General features: G+C 52.0%; 3 protein-coding genes across 6 annotated transcripts; 2 read left to right on the plus strand and 1 right to left on the minus strand.

Moving 5' to 3' along the window:
* The first annotated feature begins 62 nt into the window (after positions 1-62).
* Positions 63-13395, plus strand: S100A13 (S100 calcium binding protein A13). 2 transcript variants are annotated; one of them, XM_032398644.1, is made up of 4 exons: positions 63-201; positions 1831-1940; positions 6107-6266; positions 12999-13395. In XM_032398644.1, the coding sequence occupies exons 3-4, from the start codon at positions 6114-6116 to the stop codon at positions 13140-13142; spliced, it is 297 nt and encodes a 98-aa protein (XP_032254535.1). In that variant the 5' UTR covers positions 63-201; positions 1831-1940; positions 6107-6113; the 3' UTR covers positions 13143-13395. The 2 variants fall into 2 exon arrangements, with proteins under 2 accessions (XP_032254535.1, XP_032254534.1); XM_032398643.1 differs by lacking the exons at positions 63-201; positions 1831-1940 and adding an exon at positions 5287-5420.
* S100A1 (S100 calcium binding protein A1) lies at positions 984-4661 on the minus strand. Of its 3 annotated transcripts, none has more exons than XM_032398648.1 (3): positions 4546-4661; positions 2387-2550; positions 984-1283 (listed from the first exon to the last, which is right to left on the minus strand). In XM_032398648.1, the coding sequence occupies exons 2-3, from the start codon at positions 2525-2527 to the stop codon at positions 1140-1142; spliced, it is 285 nt and encodes a 94-aa protein (XP_032254539.1). In that variant the 5' UTR covers positions 2528-2550; positions 4546-4661; the 3' UTR covers positions 984-1139. The 3 variants fall into 3 exon arrangements, with proteins under 3 accessions (XP_032254539.1, XP_032254538.1, XP_032254536.1); XM_032398647.1 differs by having other exon boundaries at positions 2387-2539; positions 4542-4661; XM_032398645.1 differs by having other exon boundaries at positions 2387-2539; positions 4546-4659.
* Positions 13396-13947: 552 nt separating the features above from the next.
* Positions 13948-17427, plus strand: S100A14 (S100 calcium binding protein A14). Its single transcript, XM_032398693.1, has 4 exons — positions 13948-15200; positions 16149-16257; positions 16682-16828; positions 17043-17427. The coding sequence occupies exons 2-4, from the start codon at positions 16228-16230 to the stop codon at positions 17178-17180; spliced, it is 315 nt and encodes a 104-aa protein (XP_032254584.1). The 5' UTR covers positions 13948-15200; positions 16149-16227; the 3' UTR covers positions 17181-17427.
* The last annotated feature ends 483 nt before the right edge of the window (positions 17428-17910 follow it).

Below are 17910 nucleotides of genomic sequence, written 5' to 3' on the forward strand. Positions count from 1 at the left end.
TGGGGCGGAGCCCTAGGGAGAAGGCGGGGCTTTAGCAAAGGTGGGGTCTGAGTTACACTCCGCCCCGCCCGCGGAGGGGCGAGGCCAGTGCTCGCGGTTGGTGGTCTTGGAGGTTCTCGGTCCAGGCAGGGTGGTTGTAACCTGGACCTCTTAGAGCAGTTTCGGTCTCGGGGAGAAAGACGTCGCGGCGCCCCGCCCCGGGTAAGGGCGACCATCCACAACTCTGTACGCGGGATTTGCCTCGGTGCCTCTTCCCGAGCACCTGGGCCCCGGTGCTGGACGCGGGCTCTCTCCGGGCTGTGAAGAGCCATAGACGCCCCAGCCAAGGCCAAGGCGCCGGATCCTACGCCGGTCACCAATGCCTGTGCATATTTTTCTCGTCCTGAATATTGTTAAATCCCTGTGGGGGGGTGTCTTTGTGTCCCTGCTCCCCCTTCCATGCCCTCCCCATCTGCCAGTCCTGTGCGTTTCGATGCAGACCTACACAGGATTTTTCTTATGCCTGGGTACACAATAAAAATACTCAGATGTTTGAGGAATGAGTGAATGAACACATCTTCAACCCATCTGCATATACGTGCATCAAGATCCTTTCGTTTTCTTCCTAGCATTTGTGTGTGTATGTGTGTGTGTGTGTGTGTGTGTGTGTGTGTTTAATGGTCTGGCATCCTTACTGGACTTTACCTATGTGACAGTAAGGGTCGTGTTTGTTTTGTGCACCGCTACACCCCCAGTTTCTACACAATGTTTAGCACATGGTAGGTCCTCAGTAAATATTCTTTGCAGACTGAAGGGAAATTCTTCTGTCTTTGCAGCTGGAACTTTGAACACCTACCTTCCTGGGCCTTGAGCATTCCTCAGCTAGGAAGATGTAATGTCCCCTTGACCTCTCTCCGAATAAGATCCCTTCCCAAATAAGGTGAATTGGGAGTGAGCAACCTTGATTTACTCACTCCCAGACCCCAAAGGAGACAGACAGCAGCTGGCCAGAGAAGAGCCTTTAATGAAAGATGAGTTGCAGGCTTGGCCCACTACTCTTGCGCCCTTGGTGGAGGGTGGGCAAGGGTAGGAGTGTAGGGAGGGAAAAGTGGGGTGAGGGGGAAGGAGGGGGAAGGGCGCTGCCCACTGGGGCTGTCTGCTCAACTGTTCTCCCAGAAAAAGTTGTTGCAGGCTACTGTGAGGGCAGCCACCAGCACCACGTACTCCTGGAAGTCTACCTCCCCATCTCCATTCTCGTCTAGCTCTTTCATCACCTTGTCCACAGCATCTGCATCCTTCTGGGCCTGTGGAGGGAGGAGATGGAGAGGTGGGTTTATAGGGAGATGAATAGTACTGAATCGGGGCAAGGGGGGGTAGTTGATTGGGAAGAAGGAGGCAGAGGTGAGCAAGAGGCAGAACTACATCTAATTATGGGACTGTTCTGAGTCCCTCCTTAAAACTAACACTGGTGGCCTCCTGTTACCTACAGAATAAACCCCTTAACAAGGCAGAATAATAACAACATTGATTACCATATGTTGAGTGCCTAGAGAAGCTTTACAGGGATTGTCTTGTAAAATTGTTAATTCTAACACAAACAGTATGAGGTAGGTTTCATTATTTGCATACTAGAGAATAAACAAATTAACAGTTGGTGTTAAATAACGTGCCTAAGTCACACAGCTGGAAGGTGGCAGGGTCAAAATTGGAGCCCAGGCCTGATAAAACCTCAAAGCTGGTGCACTTTCTCCTGGCTTCTTTATTATAGAATAATCAGCATTTGCAGCCTACTTTTCTGCATCCTTCACTCTGGTCAAAACTACTGAGCATGCTCCATGTTCTTTCCTCCAGGCTTTTGTTCATGCAGATACCTCCTAATATGTCTACATTTATCCTAATAATATTCCAGTGGAAATCCATGGCTCAAGTGCCACCTCTTTGGAGAAGCCCACTTCAGTCAGGTTAGTATTGTCCCGAAGTCCTTTCTGGCAATTCTGTTAACGCTCTGTGTAGTTCCTAAGTGGCTGGCCCAAGGATTCATGGGGACGGGGATCTATGTGCTTCTGAGCTTCCTGTCAGCAGACTGGGGCCTCTTTTGATCCTTCAACTCTGGGCTCTCCTGAACAGATTACTTCCTGGTGTTCATGGTTTACTTCCATGTGTCAGTCTTTCCCTTCTAGACTGTGAGCCTTCTTTAATGATGCGTCTGCATGGGTCCTAGCACTTAACAGGTGATTAACAAATTAGGGTATTTTGTCTTGAACCAAGAAAAATCCAGGAAAGAAGTCTGGGAGAAGAAGAAGATGATTGGACTGAGTTGGGGTGGGGTGGAAAGATGGTAGGGAGGTCCCCAGTTGTTGTTCCTCCCCCCTCCCCCACCCCACCCTGTACCCCGCTCTGTGCTCACGTCCAGGAAGCCGGAGAGCTCAGTCTGCAGCAGCTCTTTTAGCTCCTTCTTGCTCAGCTTGTACTTGTCTCCCTCCTTGCCCGAGTGGGCATGGAACACATTGATGAGAGTCTCCATCGCTGTCTCCAGCTCAGAGCCCATCGTGCAGCTCACCTACCCACCCCCCACCATGGAAGTAAGTTGGGGACCATGCTCAGGGTATCTGGGGTTGGGGGGAGGGGAGCCCTCAGACCTGGCCCTGGTCCTGCACCTGAAGTCGCCCTGAGAGCAGAGCCACACTGCAGTTTATCTCTCACTGAGACTTTAGGATGTGGGAACCCAAACAGGCCTAAATCCAGGCTTGTTCTCTGTGTCCCTCAATCCATATCCCAGCCAGAGGGAGTCAGGGACTGGGGCCGTGGAGGTAGAGCCGCTGGAGCTGGGCTGGCTCTAGAGGCCTGCAGTGGACTCTGCAGTGGCTCCTGGCTGCCTGGGTGGACACTGAGGAGGGCGGGGCAGGCAGGTGGGGATGGTCACAGGACACTGCCAAGCTTCCTCTGGCTCTATTTTTACCCTGCCTTGCCTGCCTGGCACAGCTAAGCTCTGCTGCTGAGGGTGGTGAGCTGCGTTCTCTACGGCCTTGATTCTGCTGTCTACCCCTGGCACGGAGCCAGTCTGGTGCCCTCAGCCAGCCTGATGGAGAGAGTGGCAGCCAGAGTGGCTGGCCCAAGGCTTCATGGGGACGGGGATCTAAGTGCCTCTGAGCTTCCTGTCAGCAGACTGGGGCCTCTTTTGGTCCTTCAACTCTGCTCTCTCCCGAACAGGTCACTTTGGTTTCCCCGGGGTGCACCTCCATTACCTCTAGTTTGGTTCCTCTTACTTCTCTGCAGAATCAGGCCTTCCATCGGGTGATGGTGGGAAGCGAGAGAGGAATGACCAAACCTTTCCCCGGAGCCAGGGCTCCCAGCGTGAGGGAGAGGAGACCCCTGGGGCCTTGTCCCTGCTGCTGCCCACTCCCTCGCCTAGGCCCAGCCTGGATGATGTGAGGACAGTGGTAGTGGGAGAATGGGTCTGATATATGTTGGGGGAGATAAAAGGCTGAGTATGTCCTCTGAATTCAAGGGGAGAGAAGAAGAGAAAAATGGAGGGTTTTGTTGAGAGGGGACTGCCAAGCCAGTGGGCCTCTTTCTTTTGGCCTTGGGATGGTCATCCCCTCCACAGCCTCAGGAGACAGCTCAGGTGTCTCAGATCAGGTGTCCTTGTCTTTCCCCAGGCCTGGGGGGCTGAACAATGGGCCCTGATCAAATGACATTCCACCTTTACAATGGGAACCTTGTGAGTGTCACCTGAACTCTGGACATGAGAAGCAGTTGTCACAGAGACCTGGGGAGATGGAACCCAAGCCGGGACTGATGGAGGGGATAAGAGTGTTTGTGGGGGAGGGCTGTTAGTGGCTCAGTTATTGGCCCCATCCAGTAGGGGCACTTAGAGGTTGCCTGGAGCCCTTGAGCAGCCTGGGATTTTATGTAGGGGCCGTTTGGAGAGTACTTTGGCAGGGAGGGGGCAGACAGGAAAACAAAGGGAAAGACTTGAAGGAAAGAGGAGTCTGAAAGTCTGAGCCAAGAAAGGGAAGGTCACGTGAAAGGAAAGTTGGGAGTGGGTACACTACCCCAATGCCCCCTCCTCTTGATCTCACATGGTCCATGCTCTGCCACCCCCAGATTTCCCTGGGACCTGAGCCCTTGGCAAGGCTGGGTGGTGGTGGGTGTGGGGACAGAAGCAACAGTTCCATTTGCTTTCTTATTCTTACCCGCCTGGAAGCAAGGTGGGAGCTGGCTCCCTTCCCCAGCACCGGGAGATTGAGGGAGCCTTGGGAGGGCACTCTGAGGGCTCTGTGGTAGGAGGGCTTGATCTCCTGGAAGCTTGGTGGCTGGGCTCCCCACTGGCTTCTTCATTCTCTGAGGAATACCACAGACCTCCCTCTGACCTTCACTTGCTTCCCTGCACTACTGTCCAAACCTTGTCTCCCCCAAATCCCAAACTGCTGTCACTCAAACCCCTCCCAGACCCTCGGTGCAGCACAATGCTATTGTCCCCAGACTTTAGGAGCCCTGCTGAAGTCCCCTTTCCCCCAAGCTGGCCACAGGAGAGACCTAGCACAGGTGGCACAGGATACTTACTGTCAGCCCGGACCTGAGGTGGGAGCAGGTTCTGGACAGACGGACGAGTCTGCAAATGTGGCTAAGGGAGCTGTGTGGGGAGACCTGTCTTCAGTCCTTCCCCCACTGACCCCCCCCTCCCCACTGGCTCCACCCCTTCACAGACAGACACCCAGTGGGGCAAGGGGCCAGGAGTGGACAGAGGCGCCCTCTGTCTCCTGGGCTAGAACAGGCTGCCCTGTGTCCTCTTGTCCAGCCTCAGTTGCCTCCCCCCTCCCTGCTGGGCACCAGCAGGCAGGGCCCAGGAGGAAGGGGGTGGGAAAGGTCCTGGGAGGGACCCGGAGAGGCCTCGCCCCACCCCCACCCCAGCACTGGCAGGAAAGGGGAGGATCCTGCTGAGGGGTCTCAGTGAGGGGACCTCTCAGTGAATCCCTTAATCTTGGGAGTCTCACTCCCCGCTGAGAGATTTCGGTCCAGGAAATCTTTCTCCACGGGGGTCTCAGCGGGATTCCCCTCTGTGTGTGGGAGCCTCTTGGGGGTCTTGGGCTGCAGGGTCCTTTTCAGGATCTCCTTCGGAAGGGCTCTCAGTGGTGCTTCTCAGACTGAACTCCTGGGCAGGGCTCCCTCTCGGGCCTCTAGGATGTCCCGGTGCCCAGAGGGGGTCTGTCCGGGAGGCGCCTTCCCGCCTCCCCCCTGCAGGGGGGCGCGCGTGGGTCGGGGCGGGCGGGGGGACCCGGGCACCCCGCCCGGATGCTGCGGGGCGGGAGGCGGGCGGGAGGCGGGCCTGGGCGGTCTCCTCCCTCCGGCATCAAGGCAGAAGCTGGACACCTCCGGGCTGGGCTGGGGCTCCGCTCGCTCCTGCCCTCCGGCTCCCGCGCCCACCTCCCCCTGCCGCGGTGAGTCCCGTGCCCCCACCCTGGGGCCGGGCGCCTTCCCGCCCCTCGCCCCCACCACCCCCGCCCCGGGGCTCCCGGGCGTCTCCCCGAGCCAGCTCGGACTGGGGTTCGGGAGGCTTTGGGGGGCCGGCCGCTGTCCTCGTGGAGGGGAGTGGCGGGAAGGGGCTGGAGGAGTGGGCTCGGCCCTGTGCCCGCTGCCCCTGCGGCCTGAGCGGAGGCTGACCGCAGCCGCTGTGGGCCTGACCGCGGGCTTGTCTGCGGGGAAGGGCGGGCGGGGCCGCTGCACAAACAGGCTTTGGAGACAGGCAGCCTCATGACCCCGGGACCCGCTGAGCCTCCCAGAAAGGGCCCTTGGGACTGAGGGCCACAGAGGGGCCGCTCCAAAGTGCCTCCTCTCGGAGGGGTCTCCAGACCGCAGGGCCACCACCGAGGGGTCCCTAGGGCACTGACACTTGGAAAGGACCACCAGCCTCAGACCTAGAGAGGATGGTGTTTCTGGAAGCAAACACCCCTTCCCCCACCTACGCTGAGCTGTTGTTTCCTGGTCCCTGCCCCAGGCTCCATCCCTGTCCCCTCTCTCCTGGCCCATAATGCTTCTTCCAGGCAGGGGCCTGAGGTGCCAATGCCAGGGCAGGGGCACTCTGGTCTAGTCTAACTCTCCCTTTCTCTCCCTGCCCGTCCTACAGAGTCCCGATGGCAGCACAGCCACTGACGGAGCTGGAGGCGGCCATTGAGACCGTGGTCAGCACCTTCTTCACCTTTGCAGGGCAGGGGGGCCGGAAGGGTAGCCTCAGCATCGATGAGTTTAGGGAACTGGCCACTCAGCAGTTGCCTCACTTGCTCAAGGTAAGTGGGGGTCTCTGGGCCTGAGATTTTGGAAGACCGTGGCTGCGGGACACTGTGGATGTGAGGTGATGTGTCTGGGCACAATAATGTGACCCAGGTGTGTGGTGGAGAAGGGTGTGGGTGACTGCGTGTGTAGCTTGGTCATACTGTGTTGCTGAGAGTGCAAGTGTGTTACTGGACTTTGTACTCCCCTCAGACAGAGCTGTTGGGTCTTGTGTCTGCTCTCTGGTCTTACCTCTCCACTACAGCAGTGGGTCCAAAGGTGGCTTCCAGGAGAGTCGTAGACCATCAGTGCTAGAAGGAGGCCGAGAGAAAGCACAGACCAAACTGCTCACTTCACATGTATAGAAACTGAGGCCCAGCTGTAGAAAGGGGTTTGTCAAAAAGAAAATCATAGCCCAGTTCATGGAGTGACAGAACCTCAGGGTAGGAGGGACCTGTAAGTAATCTTTGACTACTTCTCACCCCCTCTGGGAATCCCCTCAATAACGTACCGGGTAAGGTCATTCCTTCTCTCCTACTCACTGGACAGAGTAGGAGTTTAGATTTCATCCGCTCTGAGTTGCCTAATCATAGCAGGCTGTTAAGTTTCTTTTATACCCTTTCTGAGAATTCACAGGCACGTGAAAGTGTGTGGATATGGATTTAAAAATAAACAAACAAACAACAAACACGTCTTGGAAACTCAGTCTATCATATGCAAAATCCCGTACATCCCTAGACTTCTCAGACTTTTCCCTTCCTCTTCTCTCAGGAGACTTGAGACTCCACCTGAGGTTCAACATTCCCTGTAGCCTTGCCACACAGTGACTGGTTTTTCCTCCAAATCCAACTCCCTCCGGGCCTGGAAATGCAAGAAGTGACCTCTTAGCTTTTTGTCACTGCTTCCAGATCTTAGTTTCTTCTTCTTCCTACTATGCAAAGCTCCTTGGAACCTGCCCCCCTTCAGCTCCTGCCTTACTGTTTCTCATCACTGCTTTTGTCGGGGTCCTCAGTCTGCACACAGAAAATTCATCCAACACCTGGGCCTTTCAACTTCTTCAACCCCTTGCTTCCAAAGATTCTGTCCTGCTTCTGATTAGCCTACTCCTTTGTTCTTGCTTCAGATCTTGTCATTAGCAAAATAATGTACCACCTCCAGAATCTCAATTTCAAGCCTCCTTTTCCCTGGGTACTACCTCCTGCCATTCCAGTTCTGTTCCTCCCACTCTCGCATTTCCTCGACTCCATGGGGACCGTCATTCTCCTGACCCTGTCATATTTTCTTTCCCATGTCAGCCCCTCGTGTCAGTTCTCTTCTCACTCAGCTGGGTTCTAAGGCGCAGCAACACAATCAGTCCCTCAATCCCTTGGTTCTGTTTCTCCTGTGCTGGTTGGCAGAATCTCAACTCAGGTTAAGTCCAGTATTTCACCTCCATTAACCTGAGGGTTAAATCTACCATTCTTTCTCAGATCCAAAATAAAGCAAAATTTCCGTTCTCAAAGAAAAAACAACAACAACCCGATCAGTCGTCTACGAACCATTCTGCCTCTGCACTTGGGTAGCTGAATCTGGCTGCAGGAAAAGGTGTTGCATGTTGACTTGTCCCACTTTATAATTTTTGTTATTATTATTTTTTCATTGAAGTATAGTTGATACACAGTGTTGACTTGTCTGTCTTTAATTCTGGAACCACAAACTCCAAGGGGGCCCTCGGCACAATCTGCCAATTCTGCTCCATTTCCCAATTTGGTTCATTTACCACCTCTTTCAGATGACAATGTCACAACTTTTCCTCTCCTCAAACCCCAGTCCCTCTTTCCACATTCTCCCTCTCACTGAGAATTTTCTAGAGAAAATTAAGAGCAATCAGGAAACTCCTGTGTACTGTCTCCCCAAATCTAAGCAGAGCAGCATTTACGGGGCCTGCCTGTTACCTGAAGCCTCTGTCTCTGCCCAAGGCAACCCTCCTCTGCTGCCCGACTCCATTCTTTCTCACCACTTAAAATCTGGACTCTTTCAGTCCCTCCTCTCTCTGGCATCATCAGTTTTCCCTCTCCACTGGATTGTTCTGATTGGTTTCCCAATATTCTGTAATATCTCCCATCTTAAAAAAAGGAAAACAAAACAAAACCCAAAACAGCCCTCTCTCTTGGCTCTGTAAGTCCCTCCTGCTATGTCTTATATCTCCGCTCCCCTTTATAGCAAAACTCAAACGCAGCAAAGTTACTTATACTTATTTGCTCTCCTGGTCCAAAATGCTCACTCCTTAGGTATTGGCTAGTCTTACTCTCACTGAACTCAGATTTCTGCTCAAATGGCAAATCCTCAGCATTGCCTTCCTTCACCTAAGAATGCAAAGATCACCTTCCTTGTCCTCTATTCCTTTACCTCCTTTATTTTCTTTCACAACACACCCATCACAGCCTGACTTCCGTACACACTTGCATGTTACCAAGAATGTAAGTCCCATGAAGGAAAGGAATATGCTCACTGTTTTATCTCCAACACTTAGAGCAGATATCAAGTGAGTGAAATTAAAAAAAAAAAAATAAAAAAAAAAGTAAGAATTGTTGAGTAAATGAATAAATGCATCTTAACTACTGTTCTACAAATACCTTTTTAAAAATGGAACCATGGGGCGCCTGGGTGGCTCAGTCGTTAAGCGTCTGCCTTTGGCTCAGGTCATGATCCCAGGGTCCTGGGATCTGCCCGCTAAGGGCTCCCTGCTCCGCGGGAAGCCTGCTTCTCCCTCTCCCCTGCCTGCCACTCCCCCTGCTTAGGTGCATGTGCGCATTCTCTCTCTCTCTCTCTGTCAAATAAATAAATAAAATCTTAAAAAAAATAGATACTTTCCTGTTTTAAGAAAATGATGCACTATACATATGGTATATAGGTTAACACAAATTTATGTAGCTAAGTTTCTATTGATGGATATTTCTGATACCCATTTTCTTTCTTTTGCAAACATTCTTGTTTACATTTCTTTACATACTTGAGGAAAATATTTAGGGTAAATGTGTGGCAGTAGAAATATTAGGTCAAAAGCATGTTTATTTTTCATTTTTATGGATATTGCCTCCCAAGCAAGGTTTCAAGGCCAACAGTGCATACAAATGCCTATTTCCCTGCGTCCTTGCCCAAATCGGGTCTTATCAGACTTGGTTTTTGCTAATCTAATATGTGAAAACTGATCCCTTGTTCTGATTTACACTTCTTGAATTCTGATTGAAATGGAACATTAAAAAGTTTTTTTGAGGGGCGCCTGGGTGGCTCAGTCGTTGAGCGTCTGCCTTCAGCTCAGGTCGTGATCCCGGGGTCCTGGGATCGAGCCCCGCATCGGGCTCCCTGCTCGGTGGGAGGCCTGCTTCTCCCTCTCCCACTCCCCCTGCTTGTGTTCCCTCTCTCACTGTGTCTCTCTCTGTCAAATAAATCAATAAAATCTTAAAAAAAAATTTTTTTTTGATGGACATGGATAATCCTCTGTGAACTGCTTGCTTATTTCTTTTATTTAAGAGATTTTCTTTTTCATATTGATTTATTATAGCTCTTTATAGAATAAAGAAATATGCCTTTTGTCTATTGTATGTGTTGCAAACATTTTCTCCTAACTTGTCCTTTGTCCTTTGACTTTATTTTTGGTAGTTTTTGCCATACAGAATATAAAAAATTTTTCTGTAGTCAAATCTATCAAACTTCTAGTGAATGGCTTCTGTGTTTTTTTTTTTTTAATGTTTTATTTATTTATTCATGAGAGTCAAAGAGAGGGAGAGAGGCAGAGGCAGAGGGAGAAGCAGGCTCCCCGCCTAGCAGGGAGCCTGATGCGGGACTCGATCCCAGGATCCTGGGATCATGACCTGAGCCGAAGGCAGATGCTTAACCATCTGAGCCACCCAGGCGCCCAATGGCTTCTGTGTTTTATGCCAAGTTTGGAAAGGTCTTTCTCAGTTTAATATATTAAAAAAAAAAAAATTTATTTTATTATTAAAATTTTCCTGCTGAAATACCACTTTTATTATTTATTCAATTCCCATATGTATTTTGGGTCTCTTTATTGGGTTTCATTAATCTTTATTATTTATTAACAATTTTGTTTGATTATTGTAGTTTTAATATGCCTTAATTACCTGTAGGGTTGGTTTTCTTTCATTATTCTTATTTTTCAGAATTTTGTGGTGGATCCCACAGTTTGTTTTTCAAGAAGAATTTTAGAAACATTTAATCATGTTAAAAAGAATCCTATAGAGGGACGCCTGGGTGGCTCAGTCAGAAGAGTGTGTGACTCTTGAACTCAGGGTTGTGAGTTTGAGCCCCATGTTGGGTGTAGAGGTTACTAAAAAAGAGTAAAATAAAATAAAACTTAAAAAAAAGGAATCCTGTAGATATTTAATTAGGATCATATAAAATTATATTTCAGGGAAAATTGACATCTTTACACTATTGAGTCTTTCAAAAAAAGGGTACATTTTTCTATTCATGTTTTCTCATATTCTTCAGTTCATTTTTCTTCACAAAAGCTTAATTTCTTAATTTATGACTAAGTGCTTTATTTCATTTGTTACTATTTTTAGAAAATATTTTATTTATTCATTTTACAGAGATAGAGAGAGAGAGAGAGAGAGAGCGCATGCGTGAACGCACAAGCAGGGGGCGTGGGAAAGGGAGAGGGAGAAGCAGGCTCTCTGCTGAGCAGGGAGCCCAGTGCGGGGCTCCATCCCAGGAGCCTTAGATCATGACCTGAGCCAAGGCACATGCTTACCTGACTGAGCCACCCAGGTGCCCCCATTTGTTACTCTTTTAAACAGGATCTTTCGTATACTTTCTGACTGGGGGGAAGAAATACAAAGTAGTGGATAAGAGCATAAGCTTTGAGTCAGAAAATCTAGGTTAAATGCGGATTCTAGCTTGTCTTCCCTGGTCACCCACTCCTTCTGAGCCTTAATTTCTTTTTTTTTTTTTAATATTTTATTTTATTTATTTGATAGAGAGAGACACAGCAAGAGGGAATACAAGCAGGGGGAGTGGGAGAGGGAGAAGCAGGCCTCCCACTAAGCAGGGAGCCCGATGCGGGGCTCAATCCCAGGACCCTGGGATCATGACCTGAGCCGAAGGCAGATGCTTAACGACTGAGCCACCCAGCCGCCCCTGAGCCTTAATTTCTTATCTGTGAAATAGACTTATAATAATACCTTCCTTGTTGGATTGCATTTATTCAGTCAATATTTATTGAGCACCTACTATGTCCTGTCCTGACACTGTCCTAGGCTTTGGGTTACAGTGACGAACAGGCATCTGCCATGTGCCAGACATTCTCCCTGGCACTGGGATTACAGTGGTGAACAAGGTGGACAAGGTCCCCGTCATTCCAGCAGATTACGAAGTTAGATGGAGTAAGGCATGTCCTGTGTTTAGCATAAGCCTTGGAACAGTCCGCACTATTAAGTGCTTACAATTGTTGAAATGTTAGTCATTATCAGTCTTGGTTTTTCCTAGGTCTGCAATTATATAACTGCTGATATAATAAGAGGTGAATTTGCCTCTTCTTTCCTAACACTTATACCTTTTATTTCTTTCTCTTGATTAATTGTATGTCTTCCTCCCTCCCAGTATAATGTTACACTGGGCATCTTTGCCTTCCACTGGCAGTGCTTAAAGTGTTTTACAATTAAACATGATTGTGGGGGCACCTGGGTGGCTCAGTCGATTAAGCGTCTGCCTTCGGCTCAGGTCATGATCCCAGGGTCTTGGATTCGAGCCCCATGTCGGGCTCCCTGCTCAGCGGGAGTCTGCTTCTCCCTCTGCCTCTCCCCCCACTCGTGGTTGCTGTCTCTCTCTCCCAAATAAATATTAAAAAAAAAAAAGGCATGATTGTGGCTTTTACAAAGGTCTTGCTTAGCTTTTCTATGAATTAGCTTTAGCTTTGTGCCCTCTGTGGGTTTGGCATGTCTTCTCTGCCTTCATGCAAATACTGATTCAAATACTGAGCGTTCGGCTCTGCCGGCGGCGCCCTTCTCTAGCTTGACATCAGTCCCGTGTTCAGTAGATGATGTTCTGGTTGTGACTGTTTATCTAGTAACAGATCCTTTGATCATGGGTCCAGTTTATATATCCTTTGATTTCACAGTCCTGTCATGAGAGACTTTGTCAAGGACAAAATCAGATACCCCTTGTCTTTGCCATTCCTCTGATCAACCAGGCTAATAACCAAACTGGAAAAAATGAGACTACGTTGGGGTTATGCAAATGAGCAGCTTAGGGCTGTGAATTTCTCTAGCTTTCTGTGAAGGAGGAAGGTGGCCTGAGAAGGCTCTGAGGACCCAGAGTGGGTCCGTGCCTACGTGGGCCCCCCGAGCGTCCTGTGCTCTGAGGATGGCCAGAGTGGGTCCTTGAGCAAATCACAGGTGCAGTGGTGTGCTGGAGCTCACCACCTGTGGGCGAGAGCCCACTGTGTGCATCTCTTCCCAGCTCTGTGTTCAGTGACACCGTGTTTGTGGTTCATAATCAGCCGTGGTGGGAGTGTTTACACACTGGCAAACACTACAAGTCGGGCCCCCTACCTCCTGCGGCTGCCGCCATTGCAGCCCAGCCGGTTTGGAGAGGTGGTTAACTGCCCGACACCGTGGCAGCGCTGTCCAGGGGCCGCAGCGGGGCAAGTCCTATATGAAGAGAGTGGAGATTAGCAGTTTTTGCCTCTCTCCCTGTCTTGAGAACTCTCACTTCTAACCCCACCCTTTCCTTTGGTGTCTCCTCAGGATGTGGGCTCCTTAGATGAGAAGATGAAGAGCTTGGATGTGAATCAGGACTCCGAGCTCAAGTTCCACGAATACTGGAGACTGATAGGGGAGCTGGCCAAGGAGATCCGGAAGGAGAGGGCCCTGGAGATCCGGAAGAAGTAAAGCCCTGACCAGGATAGTGCTGGGCGGGGCCAACCAGGCAGAACCCCACTCCCTCCAAAAAAAGCCTCTTTCTTGAAACATAAATGTTTCTTATTCCCACCTACCCCTCTTTCTTCTCTTGAGAGTAAGCAGTGGATAAGTTCTGCCCTGAACCAAGAGTGGGTCCAAAAATTATGAGCTCTTGGGGCACCTGGGTGGCTCAGTTGGTTAAGTGTCTGCCTTTGGCTCAAGTCATGATCCCAGGGTCCTGGGATCGAGCCCTGTGTCAGCTCCCTGCTCTGCGGGGAGCCTGCTTATCCCTCTCCCTCTGAAGCTCCCCCTGCTTGTGCTTTTTCTCTGTCAAATAAATAAATAAGTCTTAAAAAAAATTACGAGCTCTTTACGGACCAGGAAAGTTAGTCCTATCTTTGGATTCGACAGCATCTAGCACCAGGTCTTATACGGGGTAGGTGCTCAATAAGTAAATGGTTGATGAATGAGTATATGAAAGGAAGGAACAGATCTCAGGGGCAGGTGTAGTGAGTCCTATTCTGCCAGGTGCCTCCGCAGCTCCCACTTTTCTTATTCCTGGGGTTTGTGTCATGGGATGGTAAGGATAGCAGTGAACTTGGGTTGAGGGCTTGCTGTGTACCAGGCACAGTACTAAACACTTTTCCTGTGTTAAGTTAGTTAATTCTCACAGCCCTTTGAGGTAGGTACTATTTTTTTCCACATTTTTATTTAAATTCTAGTTAGTTAACATATGGTGTGGTATTGATTTCAGGAGTAGACTTCAGTGATTCATCACTTCCATGCACCACCCAGTGCTCATCACAACAGGTGCCCTCCTTACTGCCTGTCCCCCGTCTAGCCCATCCCCTGCCCACTGCCCTCCAGGGCGGTGCTATTTTTAGGTCCTATATTAGAGATGAGGAGACAGATTTTAGAGAGGCTGAGCTCACAAAGACAAGAATAGGTGGTACTGGGTTGATGTTCCATAGCCTCTGTGATGAACTAGGATCATCTCTGGATGGGCAGCTTGGGAACACTAGGCCCTCCTCTCCTTCCTCCCTGCATAGCAGGGGTGAGGCAGAAGAATGGACACAAGGATCTGGTATGAAGACTGTGGGATGGACGGTGGTGCCCTTCTCCCCATCCTTGGCTTGAGGGGCATATGGTTTGCATTGCCCGCCACCAGAGGGAGCAGAGGCAGGGCAGCCCAGTGGGTGAGGCCTTCTGGCGGCTGTCACTGCCAGGGTCTGGTGTCCATTAGTCCAGAGGAACATTTAGGTTGAGACAACCTCCCTACTACACACCAAAAAGGGTCCTAGATTGAGACCTTCCATCTAAGTGCCCTCAGACTGAGAGACCCCAGAAGGACCCCCAGGCTGGGACTCTGAGGGGTTATTTGGCTGAAGACATTCCAGAGGGGATCTCACAGGGGGCTTCCCCGCAGCGAGAGACTCTAGGAGGGTCCCCCAGACTGAGACTCCTCAGTGGGATCCAAGTTTGAGGCACTCTTGGAGAAACCCTCAGATTGAGCCCTTCAGGGGGTCCCCAGATTGAGACCCTCTGAGGAACACAAGATAATGAGATACTCTTGGGAGGGCATTTTCATGGAGACACTTCTAGAAGTACAGGGGAGCCCTAGAAGGAGACACAGGGACGGGCTGGGAGGGGCGTGGGAGACATGCTCCTGACCTCAAGAGTTCAGGCTTTGGGCCCCACCCCATCCTTGCCTTGACCCACACTAACTCGCCTGCCCTTCTCCCTTCCCCCTCCCCATCAGGTGAGGAGGTCCACTGGGGTCATTCCAGGCTTCCTGGGATGTCATCCTGGGCACTGGATTGGGGTGGGGGGTGTTAGGGAAGGCATGGGTTTCTGAGGGAGGGAGAAGTAGGCAGCCCAACCTGTTTGGAGAGGTTGTTAACTGCCAGGTAACCCATCTGCGTCTCTCTCACTCATGTGCTTGCTGGCTGAGGGGAGCTGAAGGGGAGTCGGGACAACACTCAGTCGGGCCCCTCTACCAGGCTGCCCTTCTGTGGCTCCTTCCCCACCTCTCAGCCATGGGGACGGCAGGTATGAGTGTCACCACCCAAATTGGCCCTGTTGGGAGGAGTATGAGTGCGTGTGTGTGACATGGCAAAGTACAGAGTGGTCCCTGGGGACCTCTCTCAATTCACATGTCCCTCGTTCCCTCTGGACCACAAGCCCTGCCTCGATCAGCCTCTGATTCTCCTTCTCAAAGCCCCTCCACTTCCCTGCCCTACAATTCCTCCGGGATTTTCCTCCTGGGCTTCACCCTGCAGTGTTGCCAAGCCCCCACTCTTCCCTTCCCTTTTTCTTGCCCTGACTCTGCCTGCTGGTCTGGGGCCAGGGGCAATCTAGACCCAGCCCTCCATGGTCCCCTCCAGTGGCAGGGTGGGCGGGCTCTTGGAGCTCTGGCCAATGGAGGGTGGGGCCCACACAGCTGGCTCACAGCCCAGACCACAGTAATAGCAGGGGCGGCTTAGGGAGGAGGCCCAGCCCCCTGCCTTCCCTCCCTGCCCCCAGGTATAAGAGCTGAGCTCAGGTGAGCCAACTCCTAGCATCCTGTCCCAGCAGCTCCCAGCAGGTAAGGAGACACAGGGCTTTTCAACTAAATGGGCTGCCCCCTGTCCAGAGGGCAACACTTGGCTATTCTACCCTGGCCTGCCAGGAGAAGGGCTGGGAGCCAGGTCCTAGAGGCTGGAGTGTGTGTATGTGTGTGTGTGTGTGTGTGTGTGTGTGTGCACGCGCATAGCAGAGGTGAGTGGTGGGAAGAAGTGGGAGGATTGATCTAGGGTGAGGCCCAAGGGATTCCCTCTGGATGGGTGGGCCTGGGGGCTGTGACCTTAGCTCCTGCCTGGATCCTTCGCAGAGACCGGTCCTCGTGTGGAGCTGGCCCCGACCTCCTGAGTGAGGCACAGAATATCTGGGGTACAGCCAGAGGGGATAGTTGAGAAAGAAATGCTGAGCCCTCCCCTCCCCTCGGTCTCCCTCCTCTAGGCAGATCATGAGCCATCGGCTCCCCTGTGGCCAGCTGTAGGACAACACAACTCTCACCAGGACAAGCGCACTGGGCACCATGGGACAGTGTCGGTCAGCCAATGCTGAGGTGGGCCCATTCATGCCTGGCCTTTCTGTTCCCATGCTCCACTCCTCCACCTTGAGGGTCTGCGTCCCTATTGACTTCTGCCCCCTTGCCTTGGCCTTGCCTTGTACCCTAGACCTTGCCTGGAAGACCCAAACTCCTCTCTGGTGTCTACACAGGGTGATGTGTCCACACAAGGAGCCCTCCTGGGAAGAGGTGTCCATGCCTCGTGCTAGAACCCATCCTGCGTGGGGGCTGCCAGTGACAGGGAGGAAGCCTTGCTTGGCCTGTGGCTCAGGGCAGAGGCCAGTGGGGGCAGGGGGGCTAGATGCTGGGCTCTGGAGTGGGTGGGAGCCCCTGTGCCTTCCAGCTGTCTTCTGCCCCATTAGCCAGGGTGCTGTTAGGTGGGTGGAACCTCCCTGATGTTGGTGATGTCCCCTGCCCTCAGGATGCGCAGGAATTCAGCGACGTGGAGAGGGCCATTGAGACCCTCATCAAGAACTTCCACCAGTACTCTGTGGAGGGTGGGAAGGAGACGCTGACCGCCTCCGAACTACAGGACCTGGTCACCCAGCAGCTGCCCCACCTCATGCCGGTACTGAGTGGGCCCCTCCCCAGGCAGCGCCCTGACTTCCCCAGCAAGGTCTCCAAGGCCCCACCCACTGTGCCCCGGCCCCGGGCACTAGCAGCCCCTAGCCCTTCCCCTTGCCAGTGCCAGGCACAGGTCCTGCTTCCTGCCCCCGGGCAGGGTGGGGCAGGAAGATTGGAGGTTCTGCCTTGCTGAGCTGTGGTGTCTTCCCTCCCCTCAGAGCAACTGTGGGCTGGAAGAGAAAATTGCCAACTTGGGCAGCTGTAACGATTCTAAACTGGAGTTTGGGAGTTTCTGGGAGCTGATTGGAGAAGCAGCCAGGAGTGTGAAGCTGGAGAGCCCTGTCCGGGGCAGCTGAGAACCTTTTCCTGGAATTCTTGGGGGGGATGTTGGGGTCTAGAAATAAAAGTCCTCTCCACCTGCACCACACAATTCCCCCGTCTGCACTTGCCTCACCTCTGCAAGGTTCAAGTCCTCAGTGACCCTTCCCAGGGCTCTCTGTGCACTTCATCCCTGGGAGTGCCATGGAGCTAACGGGTCCAGGAGTCCCCACCAGAGGGAGGCTCGGGGTGGGTGGGGGCCAGGGATAGGTGTGGCGAGCTGCTGGAGGGATAGGGATGGTGAGAGGGCCAAGTAATTTGGTTGGGGGGGGGGGGGGGAGGGCAGAGAGGAGGTGGGCTACCGGAAATGACTGGAAGAAGGGGGCTGGGAATGGGGCTGGGTATTTGTTACTAAAAAGGGTCTCTCAGAACCTGCCCTTCCTAATCTCTTCCCCAACCCACACAGTAGCTGTCTGTCCAGTGCTACACCTTCCTGCCTCCAGCTCTGCTCCAGCCTCGTCCCAGCACTCTGTCCCTGGCCCAGGGCAGGGGACGAGAAAGATCAGGCTGAGGGAGAGGCGGAGGAGGGTGTTACTTTGGGAGAGGACCAGCTGGGTGCTTGGGCATTTAAAGAATGATGGTTGTTTTGTATCATTTGATTAATAAAAAAATGGAAAAAGAAAAGATGTTGTTTTGACTGGACACCCACCCCCCACCTTGGTCCACGGGGGGTTTGGGGTGAATGGCAGAGTCCTTGGTGGCCCGGGA

Source organism: Phoca vitulina, unplaced genomic scaffold, assembly GCF_004348235.1.
Source record: "Phoca vitulina isolate PV1807 unplaced genomic scaffold, GSC_HSeal_1.0 scaffold118, whole genome shotgun sequence".
In the NCBI taxonomy this organism is placed as follows: domain Eukaryota; kingdom Metazoa; phylum Chordata; class Mammalia; order Carnivora; family Phocidae; genus Phoca; species Phoca vitulina.